At 46.1% G+C, this 26,802-nt stretch overlaps 1 protein-coding gene and 1 long non-coding RNA gene across 8 annotated transcripts; one reads left to right on the top strand and one right to left on the bottom strand.

The window, feature by feature from the left end:
• Positions 1–377: 377 nt before the first annotated feature.
• Positions 378–24,640, bottom strand: Serp2 (stress-associated endoplasmic reticulum protein family member 2). 7 transcript variants are annotated; one of them, NR_027699.2, is made up of 5 exons: positions 24,331–24,482; positions 23,997–24,114; positions 17,548–17,620; positions 7,472–7,620; positions 378–812 (listed from the first exon to the last, which is right to left on the bottom strand). NR_027699.2 is itself a non-coding variant. In XM_030248046.1 (4 exons), exons 1-4 carry the CDS (start codon positions 24,453–24,455, stop codon positions 716–718), a joined length of 489 nt encoding a protein of 162 aa, XP_030103906.1. In that variant the 5' UTR covers positions 24,456–24,640; the 3' UTR covers positions 378–715. The 7 variants fall into 7 exon arrangements, 5 of the variants coding, with proteins under 5 accessions (XP_030103906.1, NP_001346975.1, NP_001346977.1 ...); NR_153389.1 differs by lacking the exon at positions 24,331–24,482 and having other exon boundaries at positions 23,997–24,253; XM_030248046.1 differs by lacking the exon at positions 17,548–17,620 and having other exon boundaries at positions 24,331–24,640.
• Positions 810–1,772, top strand: Gm36845. Its single transcript, XR_383609.3, has 2 exons — positions 810–959; positions 1,080–1,772. It is a non-coding gene; the product is annotated as a predicted gene, 36845 (long non-coding RNA).
• Positions 24,641–26,802: the final 2,162 nt, after the last annotated feature.

Below are 26,802 nucleotides of genomic sequence, written 5' to 3' on the forward strand. Positions count from 1 at the left end.
AGAGGCGGGAGACATCTGGGTCTGGGCTGCTTTCAGGCAGACTACAGGGAGATAACAGCTAATCAGACTGTAGCACACATTATAGACGCCTTTTTTTGGACTGAAGAAAGAAAGGAACAACAAAACCCAAAGAAGAGATAAATGCATATCCAAATTCACACATACACAAGTATATATGAACACACGTATTAAAAACAAGTGTGTAACAAAAGCAAGACCATCAGAGCTGCCTATAACTGCATTCAAACAATGATGTGGAGTCAGGGTGGGGACCGGGTAAACCCAGCTCTGGTTCCCCATTGCCTAGCCCAGTCCTCACCTGTCCCTCTTGGGCCCCCTTTGCTGTTTGTGTTTCGCTCGGTAACTCGCACATGGTATTAAGGTTGAATGAAGACATTTATTTGTAAAACCAATTCCTGACACAGAAGAGATTGATTGGCAGGATGTAAAGGGGTGGTCGCTCAGAGGGCCACATGCACACCACAGTGAAACCCGGGGAACCAGCCAGCCAGCCAGCGCCGCCGCCCGGCCCCCCACGTGACTTCCAATCAGCCAACAGAAGAGCAGAGTCCTTTCCGCTGGAGGACACAGATGCACGGAGATGTCTTGTGAGAAGGCAATTTGGTCTGACCTCCACCATGGCGTGGGAGGAAACAGGGGGCCTCCTTTCTATCACCCATGGCTTGTTTGCTTCCTATAAGACCCGCTGAAGGCCTCAGTGGTCCTTCACCTGCCAGCAGGAGGGCATCCGCATACAACTTCCTGGCCCTCTCACATGCCCATCCTTATGCTCTGTATGATCTGGAAGATAGCTGGAAGAGGAAAGAAAACAGACAGCTCAGAAACCAGACAGCTAACGCTGGAAACCCAATCCTCCCAGCAGCCTTGCTTCTGCTGCCCCTGCCCCTCGCTGGCTGGCTCAGAGCTGATTAGATGCTTCCTAGATCCGTTAACAAGGGGTGTGTGTGTGTGTGTGTGGGGGGGGGGGGGTCAGTGACTTTCGTTCAAAGAGACAGCCTGGCTCTGGCTGTTGATGGATGCCTCTGGGATTAATAGATAACTTTTGCTAATTCTACCAGGAGCTGCAGCCAAAAATCCCTGAGGCATGGAAGATTCTCTTGGCCTCCTTCCTCATCTACCTTCAGGGGCTACTGGGAAGAGAGATGTGGGCCTTCGTGCAGAAACTCTTGCATTAAGCAGTTCAGTGAGTCTGTCTTTTTAAAACGGCCATGACCTGTAAAACAGCCAGTTCTGCGGGGGAGGGCAGGCCAGGTGTTCGGAGCACACACACAAGGCTGGTCTCTGCTGCCCATGACCCCCGGGGCACATCTGACTTCCAGCTTCCTTGTGACTCTGAAGCCCATTGTTTCTCAGTGTGGGCAAAACTGACGAATATAGGTTTCCCCCTTTAACTAGCTGAGCTGTTGGTACGGGGAACAGAGTGGGAGCCTGAAGCTCACAGAGAACTTTCTGGGGGCCTGGCGTATTTGGGGGAAAATAGTTAAGGAACACCTAACCTGGTTTTAGTTAGTGGCCTTCAGGAAAAGAAGGTGTGTGTGTGTGTGTGTGTGTGTGTGTGTGTGTGTGTTGGGAGGAAAGTTCTGTTCTGCTCTTTTTGTTTTTTACAAACACCTTCCCCAGTGATTGGTGGCTCTTAATGCTAATGAGGATGATAAACCGGAAGAGAAACTGCAGGTACTTGAATATGATTAATTTCTATTTTTTAGAGGGAGGCTGGGTAGAATCTCATTTAATCACTGTATAAAACAAGAATAAACATGGAACTGTCATGACTCTCGTTCACTCTTGGCACAAAGTCACCCTAGGAAATACCCAGGAAACTCTGGTTCCTAAGGGACCACCGGCAAGCGGGGCTCTCAGGAACCCCTAGAAAAGGAGTCATCTGGGGGTGCTATCACGTCCGGGGACTAGGCACCTGGAAAGCTCTTACCCCAATGCTTGAGACCGGAGTGGTGAAGATTTCAGATTCTTTTTTTTTAAAAATATTTTGGAAAATTTGCATATGCAGTGAGGTTTCTTAGGGATGATGGGCCCCAAGCCTCAACGTGGAACTCAAGTATGTCTCATATACACCTTGGAGTCTGAAGGTGACGCTATGCAACAGAACTGTGTGCCTGAAGCAAAGCTCTGCCTTGACTTTTCCACCTTTGTCATCATCACATCTTCATCAAGAAGCTGAGACTCCGGAGACTTCCAGTCTCAGGACTTTGCAGAGGGGATGTTCGATGTCCTAATGGGTACACAAACTGTGCTTGGAGACAAGAAGAAATGCCAAAGGGGGCCCTGGGAAATCTCCCTTGGGTGGTCGGATTTTAAGGTAAACAAAGTGTTGGTGATTTTTTAAAAATTTAATTTAATTTTAATTGCGCTGAGGGAAAGTTTTTCTTCTAGAAACACCATATACGTCATCATCTTCCTGAACTGGAAAAGCTAATCATGACATGAACAGTCTCTCTTCATGAGCATACATACATATCACCATGAGAAACAACAGGTAACAATCCTTTGCTGTGGTATCCTTAGGAGAATACAATGTTTGACCACCAGCATGGTTCCTTCCAGTCTCTTATTATTGTGTCTCCTGATTGCTACCTCTGGTCACATCCCTGACACTAGTGCCTCACAAGCAGTAACTTTGCCACTGTGGACTAAGCTTAAATGGATTTAGGATTGTATAGACAGAAACTTACACTATTTAATTCTGGCTCTGCTCACAGGTTTTCCTGGCTAATTTTGGGAACTTGGCTGGCTCTGGGTGGGAAAGTTTCTCACCAGAACTTAAACACTTGAAAAACCTGATGTTTCTGTCCTCCCCAGCAAGCCTGACAAAGAAGTGGAGATGAAGCAGGCAGAGGTCTGACTCAGTAGGAATGGCATTAGGGAGCTAGATACTCAGTCACACTAGGAAGAAAACCACACACATGTCATGTTCTGGGATGAGAGTCATGCAAATCTTGTCAAGCAAGGTGATTTTACAAAGACCAGAAGGTTACGTTACAATGGAACTGGGTTCAACCCCAGTCTCTGTGAGTGGACAAATAAACTAGGTTATTCCTTCTCCCCAGAAGTAAGTACCACACTATCAAGAGATTAAGCAATATAACATTTGAAGGAGCCTCACACACCGAAAATACAATGTATGTCGTCATACCTGCTGCTTACTGGAACAGTCTGGGACCAGATATGTTGCAGACTTTTTTTTCTTTTTTAATTTTAGATTTGAGGTTCACGCATACACAATGAGATGCTACAGGATGAGACACAAGTCTAAACATGAGATTTATGTATATTTCATTTATACCTAGCATATATTTATGACGATTTCTTTAAAAGAAAACTCTGTGTGTGTGTATGTGTGTGTGTGGTGTATGTATGTGTGTGTATGTGTGGTGTGTGTGTATGCGTGTGTGTATGTGTGTGCGTGGTGTGTGTGTATGTGTGTGTGTGGTGTGTGTATGTGTGTGTGTGTATGTGTATGCATGTGTGTGTGTGTGTACTTGCTCATCAGTGTGCACACCATGTCTGTGCTGGTTCCCTTGGAGGCTGGACGAGGCCATCAGAACCTTGGAGCTGGAATTACAGGTGTCTGTCCCTGATGTGGGTACTTCCAAGTAAGTTAAGGGGTCTTAAGCACTGAGCCATCTCTTCATCCCCTAAAGATCATTTTATACAATATTTTGACTGCACCTGAATTTTGTCTATGGCCTGCTCATTACATGAGGTCAAATGTAGAATTTCCCACTTATGGGGTCATGTTAGGCCTCAGAAGTTTTTAGATCTGGGGAGATTCTGGGTTTCGACGATTCAGATTAGACCCTGAACCTGTATTCCGATTACAGTACTGACCCCCATTCTTTGCCAGCCATATCTGATCCTAACTGAAGCCTGAGTGACTACTGACCCTTGCATACCCATGAAACTAGGACTAACCTGCTCTCTGCATCCCGGAAAGGCAGAAACTCTGAGGATTTACAGTTCTAAGTTCTACTCTCTCTGTTGGAAAACCGTAGATTCCCAGGAATAAATAGCGTCATCTATGGGAAAGTCTACCTGCCCACAGCTAAGGCTAAAAATGTTACCTTTTCCTAAATTTCATCTGAGGACCCGTGGGCCATAGGTCACGGGATAGGAAATGGGCTATGTCTTTAGTAGCTCAAACTTCATATTAAGTTAAGCCGTGACTTCACAAGTTCTAGGTCAGGATCAGTCTGTTCAATTCTTTTTGTCAGAACTATTGGTCTAAGGAATCTTAGACAGAGTTGGTAAGGCTTGGAGGGGCCAAGACATATATTAAAACAATCCACCTATTTGAATATTCTTTGATAGTCATATCTGATCCTAACTGAAGCCTTGAGTTAGCACGCCAATTATTTGTAACTTTTAATCTGTCTACAGAACAACTCCCTCTTGGAGAAATGACTGAAGTCTATTTTAAGTTCACATCTGAGATGGTGGCGAGATGTGGGTGTTTATTATTCTTATTCCAATTGTACTGATGGCTTCAAGGAGTTTTCTCCATTTTATACCAATTATTTTGCTTGAAATTCCGTGTGCCTGCCAACCCGGCCCTGCCGAGTGACCCTTGCTCTGAAGGCTGACTTCCCATGCTGCAAACAGGAAGGGAGCCAGCAGTGAGATCAAAGAGGAGGGGAACTGGGGAGTCTAGACCCTGACAAGTTAATAACTTAACAGAGGGCGAGCAAAGCTGAGAAAACAGCCTAACGAATGGGCTGCAGGAGTGGGGCGGAGGGCAGGCTAGACAGGAGGGAAGAGACATGCCAAGAAAGGGCAGTGAGGCAGGAATTCCAGGACAGCCATCAGGCCCTGGGCAGGATACAAACAGACTCAGGAAAGTCTCTGCAGGAGCAGGGACTTCCAGAGTGAATAGACCCCACATCTCCCTATCTGTGTTTGGGATCCAGACCTTCAGAGATCTGAGATCAGTGATCCCCACCCTCCCTAATGCTGCAGCCCTTTAATACAGTTCCGCATGTTGTGGTGACCCCCAACCATAAAAATATTTTTGTTGCTACTTCGTAACTGTAAGTTTGCTACTGTTATGAATTGTAATGCAAACATGTTTTCTGATGGTCTTAGGTAAGTTCTGTGAAAGCCACTGAACTCCCAAAGGGGTCAGGAGCCACAGGCTGAGAACCATCACCTTAGACGCTCACGGCTCAAAGTTCTTCACCTCCCCTCTTTCAACCAATTCAAGCTTCAATGTACCAGATGTTCTGTCTCGCTGCAGCTGCTCCACACGTCTAAGGAGCTTCTGAAAGCCATCTTCTTCAAGCCCTTACCTTTGATTCCCACCTCGCCCCTCATCTGCCTTCTGCTCTCTCCTATCACTTAGTGTGAAGATGGTCCTCCACCTTCTCGTCTCACTCCCCTCCTCCCTACACTGGGTGCTCCCTCCTGAAGTGCTCCTCTTTTGTCCTTTGGAAGGTCTTAGCCTCTTAGACCGCTTAGAAGGTCTTTCTTCTTTTTGCCTCTTTCTTCTCCGAGAGATTTACGGGGTTATCTTCCTCCACCACACACAGAGCTTGCGCACTGGAATTCCTCCACAACCTTTGTGATCTGTCTCTCCTTGTCATATTCCTTCTCCTGAGGTCACCTGTCCTGGACGATCAGCCGGTGATCACTCACAATGTCCCTGAGCAGCGGATCTCCACTGTCTAGTATCTAGCTACTGATGGGCTTTCTCATTTTGTCTTCACACTGATAAATTAGTGACATCATCTTACACCTTGTATGTAAATCCCGAGCTCCAGTGTCATCTAGGACCTTCTGACTGACGATGACCTATGGATTCTACGTGAGGATCTTGGGATAAATATTCTTCTCTCCATCACCCCAGAGACCCTCCTAGTTCTGGTCCCCCACCCCCGACCTTTCCTGAACTCTACAATGACTTCCAATTGCTCTACTCTGGCTCTTCTTCAATCCCTTTTCTGCAAAGTACTTAGATTTAGCCTTTAAATAGAGGCAGATAGTATGGTATTAGTCCCTGTTAGAAAGCAAACCAGAAATGACTTCTTGCTGACTTCTCCACAGGACTTCCATGACCTGCAGACTCTGGCCCCTGCCTGCCTGGGCAGTCTTTCCCTTGTGCAGGGGCTCTCTCGTGATGTCCAAAATTCCCTGGCTCAGACACAGAGCTTGTCCCAGGTTATTCTATCTGATATCTGTGCTTTCTCCTGCCACATGCCTACTTTCTCCATAAACTCAAAAGACATTTCCTCCAGAGAGCATGTCTTTGACACCTTGGAGCAGACAATCTTTTTTTTTTTTTGAGACAGGGTTTCTCTGTATAGCCCTGGCTGTCCTGGAACTCACTTTGTAGAACAGGCTGGCCTCGAACTCAGAAATCTGCCTGCCTCTGCCTCCTGAGTGCTGGGATTAAAGGCATGCACCACCACGCCCAGCTTGGAGCAGACAATCTTAAACACAAGTGTATGGCACACTCTCCTAAGAATGTGTTTCGACATTCTTTCATGGATGCTAGAAAAAATCAAATACCAAAACAAACAATTGACAAACAAAAAACAAACAAACAACAAAAAATCTCCATCCCACCCCATCTATAAATCAGCAGATGAACCGAACAGACAGTTGTTGAGCCTTTCAAAAAGTGATCAACCTTGTTAGCCATAAAGCAATGCAAATCAAAACTGCTTTGAGAGTCTTATCTCTCCAATCAAAATGGCTATCATCAAGGAAAAAACAAAAACAAAAACAAAAGAAAACGCCACTGACATCAAATGCTGCAAATGTTGGTGAGGATGTGGGGAAAGCAAAAACCCTCTATTTAGTGCTGGTGGAAATATAAATTGGTTGTGGGCACATGGACGTCAACACGCCCCAGAGATGCTAGTGTATCCATGTTAGCAGCTTCATTATTCAAGACAGATAAGAAATGGACCCAGCAAGATGTAACTGTAGCCATGAAAATGCATGAACCCCTGGGGTATGTCTCATAGGAAAGAGGCAGAAACTGGGACTCTGCTCTTATAGGAGGTTCAAGGCCACTTTTATTGTAGAGAAATACTTAATGATAAGAGAGATCGAGAGAGTTGCCAAGAAGAGATCAAAGCAGGCCAGTTCAATATCCTTTAGGCAGATAAGAACTATAGAAATCAAACTTTATTTTTTATTAAGAAAAAAGATGAAGAAAAGCTGGTTAAAGAAAAGCATGGGTCCCCTGAAAGACAAACAGAAGTGTCAGGAGTCAAGGCAGAGCAAAGTTGACCCAGTAAGCTCTTAAAGGAGAAACACAAAGGCACATGGCAGGTGCCATTTTCCACAGGCTGTTCCAGAGAAGACTAAAAAGATGCCAGAGATAGGTTAGGGAAGGAAGGTGTCAAAAAGCAAGTGTTATTAACATAGATTGGGATGGCCTCCCGGAAAGAGATCCTACACAGGGGCACATGGGAAGAGTGCCACAGGTCACCTTGCGAGAGTCGATGGCTGCTGAGATGTCTCCTCCAGACCGTCGGTCTTGGTCCTCTGGGGCTGGCCGGTTCTCATGCACCTCATGATGGTCTCTGGGGTGACTTTCTCTGGCTGTCTCCAGGAAAAGCCAGTATTTATGTAGTCAACCTGCAAACATTGGGGATTTAAGTCTATCCTGGAGCAAGTTTCCAGGAAAGGAGGGGAGTGGGAACACTGGTGAACCAATGAAAGAGCAGCCTATGGCTGGGGAATCAATGAAAGGGCAGCATGTGGTTGGGGAACCAATGAAAGAGCAGCCTGTGGCAAGGAACCAATGAAAGAGCAGCCTGTGGTTGGGGAACTATCTTTGCATTTGGAAGCAGATGGTTAGACATCTGGGCTATTTAGAAAACAGTTTCCTGGCAGTAGAATCCTGAAGATGTTATAACTCTATTCAATGTAGTCATATGCAAGGTCTAAAGTTAGCAAACTTTTGCTCCACAGTACTTTTAGGAAAATATGAGAGGGAATGTGGGACTACAGAAAGCAGGGGTTTGAAGTCCCGGAGTCCAGAATGCTAACCTTTAGACCATGGCACCACGTGGGTTTGGAGTCTGGAAGAATTAGGTTTGGGAACTAGCTATCTCAATTTTTAAATTGGAAATTCTGGCTGGTTTTCTCTATGTGTGCTAGTTTTATGGTCTGGGGAAAGGGTGTAGTAGCCTCCTCATTGGGTGCGGTGTTGTTAGGAAAGAAAATACACGGAGCCCGGCATCACAGTGAGTCCTCAGGAAACGGTGAGTGAAATAGTAGGAACAAATCTTGCTCTCGCGCTGCGGCTGGATCAGAACGCGTTCCTTTTAGAAGCAGAGAATAGGTTCCCTCTGTCCCTGTTAGATGCAGCTGGTCAAGATGGGGCAGGTTGTTTGGTAGCTTAGAGCTTCCCTCCCCCACCATGTATGACTGTACCAGAATGAAGCAGGGCTTCTAAATAGGTTTAATTAAGCATTTAAGTCTTGATCAGAACCTAACTGGGGGCGGGGTGAGTGGGAGGGAGGCCGAGTGAAGAAGAGCCAGAGGCATTCATTACATAAAGCCATCACCTGCTGCCCCTGAGCAGTTATATGTTAGGTGTCGACCCTCTCAGAAGGAGCTGTTGGGAGGGCTGTGAGTTCAGAACCACTCCACCCTCTTTAACAATTCCAGGCTTGAAGAGTAGAGTGGGGGTCAGTAACTTGGAAGGCCACACAGCTGGGAAGTACGTGGCTGGACCAGGTTTCAGCAGAGGCTGGGGTTGGTGTTAGAACTCTTAGTAGCTGAGCTAACTCTGTCCACATAGTAGCTTGCAGCTGACACACTCCGGCAGCAGCAGCCACAGCCGCCTTTCACAAAAGAGTTTCTTAGCTGTTGCAAAAGGTCCTATTTTGGTGTCTGAGATTTGGGTTCAAAGACGTGTCACCACAATGCTGGTGATCACATGAGGATTACACAGGGAGTACAGGGCAGAAGACACTAAGGGGAGAAGCTTTTTGCCCTTCCATGTGTTTCTGCCACACTCTTGACTCTGCCTTTTCCCTCCCCCATATCATCCTGAACATAAAAGGCCAGCCTTGAGGAAGGCCAGGGTGCGGCCCTACTGGAAATGGATGTCTACCAGGGCATCCACTCAAGGACAGAGGTGGACTATCTGACACAGGGCCCGGGGAAAGAGTTCAGGCCCTGCCAAGAACATCTCAGAGAATCACTTCACATCAGTTCTTAAACAGGCTGCCCTGAAAAAGGACCTGCCTGTGATATGCTATCTCTGTCCCCACCCCCAACTCCTGCAGGCAGAGTCCCTGGAGAGTCCAGGAGGAAAGTGCAGGTAGTCAAGTGACAAACAAATCACTGTCCCCACCTAGAAGCAGGGGAGCTGGCTGTGCAGCACCAAATAAACAAAGCAGGCTCCACAAAGGCTTTGACTCTGCAGTGAGAAAGCCAGATCCTATTTACTGTTTGGTGAGCAAAGATGGTTGCTGCTATCTACAAATAGGAAAATCAGAATATCTAGCAACACAGGGCAGCAGGCCTACACACACATAAAGATAAATACATAGACATATACAAACACACACACACACACACACAGATACATAGACCACAGAGATACATATAAACATACACATAAAGATATATAGACACAGGCACACATAGGCACATACATGCTGACACACTGGTACACATACGTATTCACACACATACACACACATGTACATCCATAGACATTACACATAGAGACACATATGCAGACACCTTCCTCAACACACACCCTACCCCCCCCACACACACACATACACAGAAACACATCTTGTACACGTGCACACAGACATAGACACAGGCATACAACACACATGATCACACATTCATTCACAAACACATAAAAACCTAAACATATACATAAGAATATATATAAGACCATATAGCAAAATATACATGGATGCACAAATACATATACTGACACAAACCCTTGGAAACACAGAAATCCACAAAGACACAAACAGACATATATCTAAATCTACAATTAAATAAACATATACACATGTAAACAAATGGACACAGAAACACATGTATATATAAATGTATACACCTAGAAATCTACACATCTATACATAAACACATAGGTATAGAAATATACAAACAGAATCTACATGTATTGACACATATAGAAACCTACACAGTACCTAACATACGTGTATCTAAACACATACACAAACACGCACAGCAACCACACCACCACTTCAATTAACCAGTTGCTGTTTAATTTATCAAGCTTTTAGCAGAAGTCCTCAGCCTTCCAAAGGAAAAGGGCCAAAACACGCTCACCCAGGGTTTTGTTCTCAGAAATGGTTGACTATAAAATACACGCTCACTGGAAAATTATCCAATACAGAAAACAACAAAGGAAATGACAGTCATTGGGTAATGCTATCCACTACACATTCCCTTTGATCTGGAAGCTCAAGAACACCCAGGCTTTGGAAACCCTTAAAACTCTCAATTTTTAATTAGGAAATGAACACTAAGGTTTGACAGAGAGGAGAAATAAAATTGAAATTAGGAATACACAAGGGAGGGATAGCCTGGGAAGGAACTGAGGTGTTGATTGGCATGTACGAGGTTCTGGCAGAGAAGCAAAGGATGCTGGGGATTAAGCAGCTCCACTGACCCCAGCTGAAGCTGGCACAGGATGTAGTTGAGGATGGAATAGCATACATCATTGCCTCAAAGAGAACATCCCAGACTAATGATGCTCTGTGCCACTGCACAGTATCATAGCCTGGGCTCAGGAGAGATAAAGAGCACTGTAAGACCACCAGAAGTATGCACATGCTAAGTCTACATTTAAAAAGCTGCCCAGATAGCGTATTAAGAGAAGAGCAAATGTTTAGGAGGCATTTGGTCAAGGACGGAAGTGGAAAATATTGAACATAGTTGTTCTCTGAAAAGTTTAGTCCAGAGATTGCAAAGAGGTTTTGGCTCTGGTGACCACACCGTGTTCGCGGCAGACGTCACTAATCAATTGCTACCTATTGTCTAATTATTGGAGGTTTGGTGGGGGGAGGCTGGGAGTATAGGCTAGTGGTAGTGTTTTCCCTAAGTATGTGTAGAGGCTGTGGTTCAGTCTCCGGCATTACAATGTAAGAACACTAACTGAAGAGGAAGAGGGGGAAGCTAGGACTTATAGTTTGATGCACGAATAGTCACAAGGAAATCCACCAGTGCTCTGGGGAACAGCACCAAGTCTGCAAGTCTTCAAGTCTTCGAGAGACTTGAGGAGATAGCAGCTGGAGTATATGGGTGACAGCATCTCTGCAGGGAAAAGTCATGGAGAGACATTCTGGATGATGCTTGTCTCTGAGCCTTGAGATTTACAAAAACAAAAAACAAAACAAAACAAAACAAAAACCAAGCAGTCCTCCAAGTTAATGGTTTGGAAAGCCAGGATTGACTGTTGCAAGAGACACTTCTCAGTAAAGAGGCCCCATTGCCTGAAGGAGAAGATAAAAAGACAGAAAAGGGGGTGGGGGTGGGGAAAACCTCCCACAGGACACTTGAATTCCACAGGCTTCAATATGGGTCTGTACCTGAAGAGATTAATCAGAGAGAAACAAATCTAGCTAGTTCAGCAGGCTCAAGGACTTCCAATTCCCAGGCTAAGAGCAGGCATTTGATAGAGAAATAAGTTTTACATTTCAGATATAGTCTATATAGTATTAATAAAAATAAAGCCAGCTACTAAACTAAACAAGATGTAACAAAGCAAGAAATGGTCCAGAGATGTCCCTGTTGGGCAACTGTAGTCTCAAAGGGACATACGCGTCCCACTGTTTTGAATCTCACATGGAAAACTACATATCTGCATTCTTTTAAGGAAATGAAACTGTGTTGTATGCTGTCTGAAGTATAAACCACTATTCTCTGAGGTTGGTCCACATAGTGATGTTTCCTTTCTCTTGGGTGGCGGTGGTGTTTATGTTTTAGCTTACAGGGAAACAGTGTTAGCCCTGAGGATGGCTCTCATTCATCCTCGGAAGCAAGAGGCCGGCAGGAATGCGGGCTGATGGTTTTCTGATAGACCAAGAGTGGAAAGTTGAGGCTGGGCCTGTCAATTAGATCCACAGCCTGCGAGAAGAAGGCGTGAGGTAAGCCCTCCAGAGCTGGACTGACATTTTCCATTAGATGCTGGTATTGGTAACGAGTGATGGCAGGTTTGGGCTTGTAGTGAGCCAGATCCCCAGAACCATTCAACATCTGTGGTAGACTGCCCCTCCCCCCTTGAGTCAGAGTCTTACTGCATCTTAAGACTAGCCTCAAATTCATGATCTTCCTGCCTCAGCCTCTTGGGTAAGTTTGGGAATTACAGACAAGTACCACCATGCCCAGCTCTTATCTCCATCTCTCTGCAAGAAAAGCAATACGGAGAGGGTACTAACTTGTCGGGTGTCATTCATCTAACTACCAGAGAATCCTCATGGCTGGCAGGTTCGTTACTGTCTTTCACTCCCAGGGCTCTTACTGGGTTGCTGAGAAGTCCTTGCTCGAGGGCCCATCTGCAGTGGAGCTGTCCTTATTCCGCAGGTGCACTTGTGCAACCTCAGCTCTTGTGCTTCCTCTGGGTAATTATTAGAGATTCTAGCCAGCTGTCTGGCAAGAAGGAAGAGGAGGTTTGGTGGGATTCAGACGATGGTGACTTCAGGAAGCCCTGGGAGGTCTTCTGTGTCGTCTGACTTCTCAGTGTGGTAATGGCTTTTCCTTGATGTGAGTCTGTGCTGGAGCTTCCAGGTTCGGACCCCAAAAAGGGCAAATGCCCCAAATGAGGAAGGCCCACAGGAGGGCCACTGAGAAGTTATGCCAGACTCTCAGGTTTGTTAACCAGCTTCTCTACATAATGGGACCAGTAAATGAGCATCGGTTTAAATGCTTGCTCCTTGACACCCCTAATTCTCCCTGAGATTACAGTGAGAAACAAACAAACAAACAAACAAACAACAGTCAATGTGTTTCTTACTACTAGCCTGACCCGAATAGTTATTTGCCACCAGCACTGTGACACTATTTCTAAAAAGGGCACTTTGCTCAACCAATCATCAGCTAGGAAAGTAGGTTAATAAAATAAGGGAATGGAAGCCGAGAGACTTTCCAAGGATGAGAACAGACAATCAATATCGTCACTCCTGAGTCCTTACCGTGTCCTCAGTGTCTCTATGGAAATACACAAATTAAGAGAGACCCTAGGAGCTTGCCGATGGTAGTAAGCTGTCTCGGAAACTTAGTGGGACAAAACTTTTGCCTACACCAGGGGTATATGATAGTCAAAGAAGAAGCAGAAGATGGAGAAGGGCAGAGTGACTGTGCAGAGGTGTGGGACCCCTTCACAGAGCGACAGTCCACCACCTTGAAGGAGTGTGGTGGGCAAGAGTGGGGCGGGCACTTTTGTGTGTACTAGAGTGAGACGTGAGGAGGAGGAAAACAGCTTCCCTGCTGGATTTTAGAGCAAGAACTTGAGGCAGACACTTCAGGGATGAGGGTGTGTAGCATCCTAATGTCAGGAGGAAGGCACATCACTAAAGCAGGGGCTAGAGTTGACAAGAATCACATCCTTTCCAATGGCGAGACGAGAGGGGAGGGGCTTATAGTCTGTGACCCTTAAAGGGTGTAAGAGGGAGAAAGTCGAGAGCTGAAAGGGTTCTGTGAGATGAATGACTAATCCTGTAGAGCTGAGGGAACAATTGTGTTTTTCATGACAAGTTCTGTTTAGAAAGGGCCACATACAAAGATGGCATGGTATGCAGCAAGGACAAGCTGGGAAGAGTGACGTGACTCTGTGAGAGCAGTGGCCAGTGTGAGCTGAGGTGTATAAAAATAATATGACCACTGTTAAGAGGAGAAGTGTGTGTGTGTGTGCGTGTGTGATATGTGTACCAGCTTTAGTGGTAACTTAAAAAGAGATGAGGGCCATTGCTTTGGTGGAGATGGCAGCACATTAAGAGGGGACAAAGAACAGCATCTTGGCCATCATAGCTCACCTGTGTAGAGAAGCAAGATGGTCTAGCTAGAGAGACTGAATTGGATGCCATATAGACAGTAGAAGGCAGGTTAGGTAGCACAGTGGGAAAATGTCTAACATGAAGGAGGTCTTGGGTTTTGTCTTCAATATCCCCCAAAAGAAACACAAACATGGGAGGAAATGGGTGGGTATAGTAAGTCTGTTCTCTGAGCCTTATTGGTTCATATCCCAGGGACCTAACAAGCTCATGGGGTGGGGGGAAGGGGAGGCACAAAACAAAGGCTGCATAGGCAACAGTCACTGCTGGACACTGAGCATGACCGGACTCTAAGAGAGTCATAGACATGTGGCATTTATGCAAGGCACATGGATTTGAGAAAAAGAGGTCAGACCAGAATGCTCTACTGGCTTGTGCCAGACAAACTACGTTGGAGAGCTACAGTGTCCTCACTAGAAAATGTGATGCTAGAAAAGAAACATGCATTGGCTACAGCTCATCGACTTATCACTCGGGCAACGGGGATACGGGTCCTGTGACTGGGCTTGTGGGATGCTTATGTGCCTATGGCACATTCTCTTCCCTCTTGTGGGATTCACCTTCCTGACCCAGTCTGTCTGAATGCTTACTCAACTCAACTGCAGGAAGGTCCCTCTTCAGCACTGTGTGCTGTGGAAGGCTCTTATCCACAATTGCTGAGCTAATGTGGTCAATCTGGGGTATTGTGTCCTGCGCTGCTCCAGCTCCCGTCCTGGCCACCCCTACAGTGTCCACAAGCTCCTAAGGAGTTTGCATTCCAAAACCTGACATAGAGCCAGACTTTAAGGCTTCAAGGTGCAGACATTCAAAGTCAAGTTGAGGGAGGCTGCCTCACTGAGCCCCACGACTTTCTCCAAGTCCAGACCTCTCATCGGTGACTTGGAAGTATAATATCTGCTCAGAGATCATAGCACTGAGAGATGATAATTATATTTGAGGCTCAAAGTTCAAAACCTATCTGTCTATATCCTAGTCATAAAGCTTAAGAGCACAGATAACTTTTTAATGTAGGCTGCCGTGCTTAAGGCAAAGGTTTGTTTTATTTCATTTTTTAGGTGAACAATTAGGCACTACATCAGAGGCTGTGAATTCCAGGTGAATATATCCATGCAGGGGGAGGTGCTATATTAACAGATCAATTTTGGAAAAAGAATATGTATTGTATGAATGTATCACCTGTCAATTTAAAAGCCTATGACCTGTGGCTTAGACAAGAAACGTAAGGTGGGATGTCTGGGAGGAGATAAGATTCTGGGATAGAGTCAGGTGCAGGAGGTCCGAGGGTAAAATGTGACGAGATGGACACATGGTACCTGAGCACAGGTAGCCAGCCATGTGGCAGAATGTAGGCTAAAATAAATAGGTATTTTCGTTATGATCTAGTCAGAGTGGAGCGGAGCTATATGGAAGCATGGGGCTTGAAGGAAGAACCAGGGCTTACCTGCAACAGTCTCTTACATTTGTGTACAATGTTACCACAGATACGTGTTGACCACACCATGTAATACTACTGACTATACTGCATAATAGATCACAAAGTCAACAAACCTCTCACGTACATTTGTGAACTTGGCCACTGTGGAAAGACAGCCAACAATCAAAAGTTTTCAAATCATACTGCTTCACATTAGAACTTGAAAAGTGAACCAGGTATGTATCTGTAGTACGAGCAGTATCTGGCCATCCATCCACACATCCGCCACTCACTAACCCACTGTAGCACTCACTCGCTATGTGTCAAGTACTGTGTAGGATGTACAAACTCGGTGGGAAAGAAACACTGTTTCCCTTGAACGTTCCTGTGGGAGGAGATAGACAATCAGCAAGGAAATGACGTCATTTGAAAAGCTGAGGACCAGGGAAAAGGAAAGGGTTGTTGGGGGATGTGAGTTCTTTGGGGGTAAAGAAGCGCACAGATGTACTTTGAGGCCAGCAACTAAGGTGAAGAAAGACTGGATGGAGCTGATGGCTCATGGGCCCTGGCTCAAAAGTATGAGGGTTAGACTGGAAATCAGGTCATGGTAACAGAAGCAGGGTAGTCCAATCAAGAGTGGTAGTAATCCTCCTGCCTCTGTAGGTCACAGCTCTTCTAGGCTATCTTCTGAAGTTGCTAATGCTGTACTGTAAGAAAGTCATTGGGTGTATCTGGAAGAAGGGTCTAGACCGCACATCTTTTGAGGCCAGGTTGAGTCATCCAGAGGAGTTCCATCTGAAGATGGATCTACCGGGCAGTCATATTCAAGATATCTGCATGCGCAGAAGAGAGTGAGGATAGAGGTTTGTGTTGTTGTTGCTCTTGCTTTTGAGACAGGGTCTCACTGTGTAGCCAAGGTTGGCCTTGAACTTTCTGTGTAGCCCAAAGCTGGCCTCAAACTGATGATCCTTCTGCCTTAGCTACCCAAGTATGCATACATTCCAGCATGGATCGTGGCAGCCTTTCCTTCTTTGGGAAGTAGGCACCTCATTCCTCGAAACAGTCATGGATTGGATAAATGCATTCAAATCAGTTATGAGGTCACTCATATACTAGGTAGCTTCCCCCCAGGGAAATCTGACAAGGCTAAGAATTTTTATTTTTCAAGCAGATAATTTTCTCTTCTTGCAGCATCAAGTCCCCTTTAAAATATTTCAAACACAAGCAATGATATCCCCAAGTGCTTCAGATGTTGCCCCTACCCACCCCCAAGAGATTCTGTAACCGTGGGAAAGCAATCTCTTGAAGATCAAGGTGCTGGGCCATCAGCAGTGATGGGCTTCTCTTGATACGGGAGCACAAGTGTGTCTTGGTGGGATGCCGACGCGTGCACAGGAAGACACAGACTTCTTACACCCCCTGTCCTCAGAAACAGAGGTGACAGAGAAGGATGGGGACCCCTGAAGCTAGGCCCTGCATTCAGATAAAGTAATATCCACTTAGCAGGACAGTAGAAACCTAGTACACAGCGCGAGGCTCCACTCACAGCATTCAATCAGAACTGAATGCTTTCCGTCTTTGCTCATGTCCCTTGTGCATATATGTACACGTGTATTCACAAGTGTTTAAGCACAGCTCTCTGAACTTGCCAACCCAAAGTATCAAGAGACCTGTATCTATGGCTTAGGTCAAAGAATCGGTTCTGTTTGAGATTTCTACAGAATGCGCCAAGGCCTAACTAAGGCCTCTCCCTGTCTTTGGAATGTGGATTTATCTTGAGCAGATAAATATTCTACTTTCTATTCCAAATCTGTATTTCGGTTGTGTGTCCACGGAACAACCCAGCTGACCTTCACAGCATCTATAACACATTTAATTTCTTGTAATCACTTTATGACTATGATTTGATAGTGTATGAACTCTGTCTCGCCATACTTGGAATAGAAAATAAATAAAAGCCCATAAAGATTAAGGTTTAAGGCTGCAATGAACTTGAACCCCAAATCAATACTTCTTTGTGTGTTTAGGTTGTGGACAAAAACATGGTTTCTCGAGGACAGCGGAGAACACAGGCTATAATTCAGTGAAATACCATACCTGAGCCACAGACAACAAAAACAAACAGGGCCAGCAGCCATGGCCCAACAGGATATTTCTCTTCTTGTGGCCTCTGTAAGGGAATAGAAAAATTAAGGTTAGGTTCACTGATTTGGGAAACATTTACAGGGCGCTGCTAGATATTGTACGTGCTGAGGCTCCTACTGGGTATGAGTGACAGACTCTTGGATCCTACTGGGTGCAACTCTTAGTGGGTTTATATGGCTGAGTAAAGCCAGTTATAAAAGACTGGGTGGAATTCTGTAGAACAAGTCATTTATTACTTTATTACTATTTATGAATTTGGTGTTCTAAAATGTCATAGAGGTGAATGAGGTATATATGGTGATTCTAAAGGGGAGTGATATTAACAATAACTGTGTCGCTCTGTCGAAAGCATAGTCCAGGTAGTCCATGTGTGAGTCCAAATGGCTCAGTGCAAGAGTTACTATTATTGTTGTTATTATTGTTATTCCTATTTTGCAGTTGATAATTTGAGGTTCAAAGTTTGCTTCTGAGTAAGAGATGGGGCTCAATTCATTACTGAGCTTGGGTGTCTTTCATGACCAGATTCATCTTTCATTCTTGTGTCTGTGCATTCCCAGAAGAACCAGACATTTCCCCCCCAAAACATCAGTATATTAAAAATGAAGAAAGCCCTTGTAACCATAAAAGCATTCTGGGAAGTGAATGGTAAAGGAGCGACATATTCTAAGAGAGCTGGCAAGCTTTACTGATGCTTGCAACTCAGAGGAGTCTCTACACACTGGCAAACAGGACAGCGGCATCTGCGGAGCCTGGCATACCTGATGCTCTTCTCAGAACAAGAGGCAGGGCATTGGGGATTGGTTCTAATGCTTTGAATTAATCCAGCCCCCAAATTGGGAATCTGTGTGTCCAAATCCTGAAGGTCCTTGTCCCCAATAGGTTTTGGATCGATCAATAAAGAGCCAATGGCCAATGGCCGGGCAGATAGATTGAGGCAGGATGTGGGGATTTGCAAGGGTTAGGAACTAGAAGAGAGGAAGAGAGAGATCGCCATGCCAGATTTAGAGCTGCAGAAGAAAATGCATCCAAAATGTAAGTGTAGGGAATGCAGCCCTCTGGGTAAGCCTAGAAGGTAATGTGGCAGCAAAGATAAAACATAAATTTAGAAGGTATTGAACCAGGAGTACTGGAGGGAAATGTATGCTAGCCACAGGTAGGATTAGAACTGACCAGCCTTTGAGCTAGTCAAGGCATATTTAAAATTAACTGATGTGCTCTGTGTGTGTGTGTGTGTGTGTGTGTGTGTGTGTGTCTTTCATTCAAGAATCCAGACAGCTCTTGGGTTGCACATGCAACCGGTCCGAAGCACAAAGTGGTCAGCTAAACTCGCAGATACACAAGGGTATAAAACAAATAGTCCCTCTGCCAACACCCTTAGGCCTGTGTGCAGATGCCTGTAAAGACCAAATGAATGAACGGAACACACCCAAGTTTTAGGGAAGATGCCAGAAAAAGCAGGGACTTATCCAACAAAAGAATAAAGAAAAGAATGGGGCAGGGCACAAAACTGGGGTTGCTTCCTCATAACTTCAGCAAAAGATAGGCTGCAGTCAGTCTAAGCTAAGGAGCACGCAGAGAGAAACACACGGGGAAAAAAAGACAATCTGTAAATGTTTGCTTTCGGAGCAAATCACAAACTCAAGCTGTGGGTTTCAATGAAAGGCTGTGAACGTTTGAATATATACCCAACATTATAAAGTGCGTGCGGAAATACGTCCGTGTCTATGCAGCTCTGGCAGCTACACATTTAGGAGGTGCATCTTACTAGTGTTCCAGAAGAAGATGGATGGTGCTGCTGTGCACGATATAACCTTCCGACGTGTTGCGCCAAGTTTTAGTAAAGTTTCGAACAGAACTGAAAAAGCCTTCTTCGATTTGCTTCCCAGAAAAGTTCTTTGTATTAAAGCTACAAAGACATGCTGTATTTATTGATAACTGCCATCTTATATTTAATAATATTCTTCATTTGCTGTTGGCACATACCTAGAATCTCAGCAATGAGGTGAATTTGAGATTACACAGTAAATTCAAGGCCAGCATGGGTCACATAGGACAGCCATATTTCATTACATAGCTCAGTGGTAGTGCACTTGCCTAGCACACACAAGGCCCTGGTCTTAGTCCCCAGTACTGAAAAAACATAGGAATCCCTTTTCCTCTTCCTCCTTCTTTTGATAGATCAAGCTACAATTTTTTAGGTCTCGAATCACCTATTACCTTCTTAGGCTTTTGCCTCAGGCATGTCATTTGTATGATCAAGTACATTTTCTTGAGATTTGTTTATAACTTAAGATTTCTTGACTCCCTAGCGAACATGTTTAATATCTATCTTTCCACTATACTGGAGGCCCCACAAGGACTGGCAAGGAGTTTCTTTGAGGTATCAATGCAGAGCAAAGTCTGTCACAGACTTAAAGAAGATAATAAATATTCATTTAAGAATGAGCATGCATGGTTCATGAAATGTGATTTCACAGGTCAGGTAAAATGTGAGTCTACAAAGATTACTGCCCATTGATTGATTGATTGATTGATTGATTGATTGATTGACACAGGCTTTCTTCTAGTCCAGGTCAGGTAAAATGTGAGTCTACAAAGATTACTGCCCATTTATTTATTTATTTATTTATTTATTTATTTATTTATTTATTTATTGACACAGGCTTTCTTCTAGTCCAGGTTGTCCTCGAACAGAATTACTGGCATGCGACAGCATTCCCAGTTTTACATGGTGCTAGGGATGAGGTTCAGGGCTACCTATATGCTGTACAAGCAAGTCTACCAATTGAATGACACACTCAGCTGTCCTTTTAGTAAGACTTCGTAATTGACGGTAATGAGTGGGTCTTCTCTGTATTTTACTTACTAGATACTGAAGTAGAGATCAATGTGTCAACCACAGGTCTATTTTGACTAAAGATTAAAGCCACTCATTCTTTGGCCTTGACCAGCATACTTCCTGGGGAGTCATAATATAATAGGTCGTTGCTTTGGACCAGAAAAGAACCCAGCACTTCTTTAAGAATTTCACAGTATAGCTTTAGTGTGTCACGTAAGATTAGGCTAAACTCATATCAAGCAAACAACAGAGATTTTAAAGTCACTTGAGCAGAGTCTGACATTGGCCCTTGCCTGCTCTCTTCTAGAACTTTACTGTCCTAGTTTTTCCCAGACACCAATTCCATTGCCACTGTTGGAACTCACAGCACATTATGAAAAGATTTACCTCAGCTCTGTTCCCAGCAAAGCCAATAAGGGAATCCACGAATCTCTATATGAATCACTGGGCTACTAAGGATGCCAAATGGAGTCCTGTATTTTATACCTACAGTTTAACACAAATTAGACGTCTTGTAGCCCGGTGTATGTAATACAAAACCCTTTTGGATGACATGCCCCAGTGAATGGAAATTAGTTGTGGGCTTTCAGAGCTCTGGAACACCCGGCTGATCATAACACCAGTACATCCCCTTCAGAGAGTCATAATTTTTCCTGGAAAGGGTACCAGTACAACCCCACTGGGACAAGTCACACAAGCACCATTATACTGCTGCAAAAGACAGAGGAAAAGATTTTCTACAGCGATTCTGTAAAGAGCAAGGCTCACCTCAGACATGAGGGCCCAACACATGAAGGGCTGTCTTTTTCTTTGATAAAACCCTTGCTGGGCAGCTCAGAACCCTACAATCTGAAGTCCATTTCACTGTGGAGGATTTTCTACTGTCCAATCCCCAAACAGCCCTGCCATTTCTGTTTCTTGTCTCAATCTGCTATCTGGGAGAAAAACATTCATTTACCCAAAGCCATTAGCTAATCTGCCCACATACAGTGACAGAGGCTGACAGTGAGCTTGGTTTTTCAACTGGAACTTGCAAAACTGTTCCCATTTACTTAAGTCTATCCAGAATTAGTTACTCCTGTTTGGCCTCAGAAGGGGACAAGGGACTGAGGAGCATGTTTTACATATCAAAGCAGACCTGGCCTCCAGGTCTCCCAGCATCCTTCAATCCCTACCTGGCATAACCTGCCCCCAACCCTGCCAGCCCAGAGGTTGGGCCAGGGCTGTCCTTCTCCCAGAGGCTCTTCCCTATATATTATCCACACATTTTGGTTTCCCCTCTCTCTGTTTCCCTCTCTTTCTTCTGTGTGCACCCTTCCTCTCCCCACCACCCCATGGTGACTTCCGTAGCCTCCTTCTGTGGGGCCAGTGAACTCGCCCAAGAACACCTTCTGAGTAAGCCTGCCTTTAATCAAATCTAATCTGACTTGAATTGGCTCCCTTCACTGACAGAGAAATAACCTAGCAACTTCTACCAGAGTATAACCATGTTGGACTTGTAATTAAAACAACAAGATTCAGGATTTACAGAGAGAAATTTTATTTTCTTTTTGGATGCCGATACACTTACAATACGGCTAACCGAAAGACCCTTCAAAACAACTGAAAACAAACATCTATTGGGGCATGGTTTTGAAGCCTTTCATTACAGAATTAAGTCTGGTCAATTACAGGTCCTCAGAGGCGCCAGGCACTGCTGAGGAGGGCCATCCATGGTATAGCAGAACCTGTCAAGTGCACTTATGCCATACATTAAATATAATTTAAATGTAGCTGGAAATGTTGAGTTGGATTGCAGATGGTGAGTTATATCCACTCCACGGCGGTTTACCATCTTCTTTTCTTATTTTGAAGCCAACAATTTTTTTTTTTTTTTTGCTTTGTTTTAGGCCCTCAACATTCTCTCAAGTTCACAGAGGCTGATGGAGAAAATAGCCCTGCAAATTAGTTCTTGGTGTCCTTGCCCTCGCCCTCACATAAGCTGTCAACTGAGATCATTTTACATCTCTTTTGTTTTTTGTTTTTTCGAGATGGGATTTCTCTGTGTAGCCCTGGCTGTACTGGAACTCACTTTGTAGTCCAGGCTGGCCTCGAACTCAGAAATCTGCCTGCCTCTGCCTCCAAAGTGCTGGGATTAAAGGCGTGCAATACCACTGCCCGGCTTCATTTTACATCTGAACTCAGATTCCTTCGTTCATTAGAAAGAGCCACAGCTGCTTATTCCACTATGTCAGCAAATAGGTCTGCCACCTTGAGAAGGAAGAAATGATCTACTTTGAGCATAAAATAATTGCCTTTAATGCCAACTTGGGCAGTGGCTCCCTGCCCTGACCCAGTAATAAAACCTCATAGGGGAAACAGATTCCTGCGAAAAATATGGTTCCCATTCTATGGCGCCTTGGCATTTTGTCCCCTCCAATCATAGCTAAATGCTCTAGTTCCCCAAAAGAAGGAATTTTAAGGGTTACCTCAGCCTGGGGCTGTGTACAAAGCTCTGAGTAGTTTGACGCCATGGCTTCTCTGCCACAATTCTGCTTGGTTTAACAAGAATTCCGGTGTGATGACTACACAGCCAGCTTTTCCCCTCAGTTAATCAAACCAACATAATTTCTTTGCTAAAAGGCATTGCCTCATCAAGTCTGCGTTTCCAGACAAACCCAAGCTTCGGCTGGACTTCCCCATAATCGTATGGGCTAATAGATTCCAGGCGCCTTTGCAAACCAGTTCTTCGCAACGATGCAAACCCACACAAGCCTTGGATGGTTCAAAGTCACAGGCCTGACATTTTCTGGAGCAGATAACTTGGTTTCCTAAAGGAAATCTCTGCACTTAAGGTACACAGTTTACTTAAGATTCCAGGGGTAAAGCTTTAATACACAGTCTGGGAGCAAAGAACCTCGGGCACTAAGCTGGTCGCTACAGTTACAGCATCATAATGCGCCAGAATCCATACGGTGAATTATAGGCAGTAACGATGCACTCAGCTTTGGCTGAGGCGGCTTCAGTTTGCAAGAGAAAGAGGAGGGTGAAGAGAAATGTAGCTCGGAATCTCACGCCCTACTTTTATACCATATATATAATATATATGTACACACACACACACACACACACACACACACACACACACACAGGGAGAAGAGACAGACGATCACAAAAAGGGTGGAAAGAAAAATCTTAGCATGGGGGTGGGGAGAGAGTCCAGGGGCGGAGCCTGGAAGCTGTGGATAAGTGGCATTCTATCATTCGTTCATCCTTTCGTTCATTCATTCACTTAGTAGGCTCCCAGCCCAGTTGGCTTCACTGGCCCCTAAGATGCAGCTTTTAGCCTTTTTCAAGGACGATGGCTCCTTCTCTTGGGGAGTCTCCACCAACCAGAGCCCTCTCCGCCCACGAGAAAGCAGAGCAGTCTGCGCCCCCCAGAGCCCCGCTGGGTCCCCCAGCCTGCGGGACCCCGGAGGAGGGGCCGGGAGGCCTGGCTCCGAGCCCACGGCCCGCCCGCCCCGCCCCGCTCCGCCCCGCGGGTCCTGCCAGCTCGGCCCGGCCGGCGCCGCCCCCGCCTTACCAGGGTTTTGGCTACGTTTCCCCTCTGGGTGATGTTTTTGCTGTGCTTCTCGTTAGCCATCCGGATCCGCTGTTTGGCCACCATGGCTTGGGCGCTTGGGGATGCTCTCGACTCCCACCTGCAACGATGGCCGGGGTGAGCCGTAGCCGCAGCGCCCCGCGGCTTGCCCGGGCGCTGCAGGTGGCAAGGCACGGCCGAGCCCCGCGCACCCCGCTCCCGGAGCCCCAGCCAGCCGGCTCCAGAGAGAGGCCAGCGCGCGGACGGAAGTAATCTCTCATCTCAGGAAACCCTCTCCGACTTCCTCGCCATCCTTCCGGTCCCCCCAGCTACCTACCCTGCGCGGCCACCGAGGCAGGAGGCGGGAAGCGAGAGGCGGGCGCTGACACAGCGCCGCGCGCCAAGCCCAAGGGCACCGTGGCCCGGGGTGTCCGGGTCCTGAGATCGAACGCTGCGGGGCATAGGGTTCGGGCGACCCGGCGTTTGTGCGTGCGTGGGGGGTGGGGACGCAGCCGCACCCAGCCTGGTGACCTCTGACTGTTTCCTGACCACCTCGGGACAGGCAGGGATTGGGGCGCTGGTGCTTCAAGCTGAAGGCTAGACCCTAGGCATCGAGCGCTGAGTCTCAGAGCTGAGCCTGGCCAGGTTTGGGTAGTACTGTTGGGAAACACCCCAAAAGAACCTGCCCTTTAGGTGTCTGAGGAAACCCCACTTGGCAAGTTGGGTTGTGCAAAAAGAGACCCTTTGTGACATGGGACGAAGAGCCAAGAAGCCTCTTTCTGGTCCCTGAAAAATGTGGATGAGGGTGGAGTTGGACCAGACCTCACCTTGGCAGTGGTGGTCATCACACTAGCAGATTGCCCCAGAAACCACTGAGTGCATAGAGGGCAAAGGGTTCATGAGCCTACAGTACAGGAAGAATGGATGGCCACTGCCCATAACCAAAGTGTTGACCAGGCTTGGACTCTTATCCCCCACTGCCCCACCACCACTACTGTCTTGGGGCATCTTGGACCTTCAGGCATCCCTGTTCTATGGGGTACTAAGTGTGAGCTCCCAGACAGCATTGGGAGTTTCTCTGCAGTGAAAGGACAAAAATCAATATTTGAATATCCAGATGCTGACCCCGAGATTTAGCTAGGGGAGGAGTGGGGGCTGAACCGCTTATCTTTCCTCAACAAATATGGCTCCTTGGAGCTCAGGAGGGACATCTGGAGAAGTGGGAAGAGGTGGTCCAGGGTTAGGACAATACAAAATAGCACTCAAGGGTAAGGAGTGAGAGCTGTGTAGACCAGATATGTCGGATGCATCTCTGATCCTATCTATCTGTGCCTGGAGGATGCTTCAATAGGCTCTGGTATGGGTAGAATTTCTTATGTGGGTAGAAAGCTAGGAAGAGCTCTTTAGGATACGGTTTATCTTAGAGTTTCTGTTGGGATGAAACTCAAGCAGGGCAGAAACCTGGAAGCAGGAGCTGATGCAGAGGCTGTGGAGGGTGCTGCTGACTGGCTTACTTTTTCTGGCTTGCTCAACCTGCTTTCTAATAGAATCTGGGCCCACCTGCTCAGGGATGGCACCACCCACAATGGGCTGGGGCCTCCCCTTCAATCTGTAATTAAGAATATGCCTTACAGCTGGAGCTCATAGTCTCATTTCTCAACGGAGGCTCCTTCCACTCTGAAGACTCCAGCTTGGGTCAAGTTAGACAAAACCAGCCAATATACCCTTCTATCAACTGGTTAGAAATCTCTTCACTTGAATGAGCAGCTACTGGCTTCATTAACAGTATGAGCAGCCACCAACATCACAGGACCACTTAAGTCTGACCTATTCTGGTCCCTGATTTTAAGGACCACTGTGGGGAGCGGTGCGGCTGCAGGACCCGTGAAACCCACTTGTTTACTGCCTTGCCAGAGCATGCACAGTGAGGCTGCATGCGTGGGCTGCCTGCCAGGCTGGACTGTTCCTTGTGGTCAGGACCTGTCAGCCTATCTGTGAACGACCTGAGCTCGTGCCTGGAGCGTGTGTGAATTCTGATTGGATGAGGTGGGGTGGAGCTAGAAGGAGGTGAGTCTGTGCAAATAGTGAAGAGAGGAGTTTTAGCCCTTGCCGTGAGTAGAAGTACTAGAAGAGAAGCTGTTGTAATAGGAGTTGTTTTAGCCCTTGCCCTAAGAAGAAGCTGCTGGGGAAGAGAGCTGTAAAAGAAAAAGCCTGAGTAAAGTTGCTGCTTGAACCCAACTTGGTGTCTGTGTCGTTCGTGTCGCCGCCTCAGAGGACCAACGACAGACCACCACTGGCGTTTAAGTAGGGGAAGTGTTTCCTGAGCAGGGGGGGCTATTGTATAAGACCCACAGGTGCTTCTGCCTGTCCCTCACTTATTTCAGTAACTGGGCAGAAGCAGGGTAAATTCTCACCGAAGCTGACCAGAGCCCAGGCTCTAGGGGACATTCAGAGAAGTGAGGCTGATAGGTAGTTTCCACTTCTGGACTGGAAGCAGGGTGTTCCTCGCTCCACAGAGGCAGCCAACCGTATTGAGGAAAGATTATTATTTCTTGTTCGTTGTTTTCTGTGTGTTAGGGAACAATCTTACTCCTTTAATTTCTACTTTATGACATTTTGAATTAGTTTTTATTAAATTGAGGACCTGTCCACAGTAAAAAGTCCAGTGAAAAGTCCTCCACTCCCACATTTTCTACTGCCTGCCTGCCTGTCTGTCTGTCTGTGTACCTACCCACATATCTGTCATCAACCTGCCTATTTGTAGAGTCCCTTCAGAAGTCCAAACAGAAGCAGAGGATGGTGATGACTA

The sequence above is a fragment of the Mus musculus genome, chromosome 14 (genome assembly GCF_000001635.26).
Source record: "Mus musculus strain C57BL/6J chromosome 14, GRCm38.p6 C57BL/6J".
Classification (NCBI taxonomy): domain Eukaryota; kingdom Metazoa; phylum Chordata; class Mammalia; order Rodentia; family Muridae; genus Mus; species Mus musculus.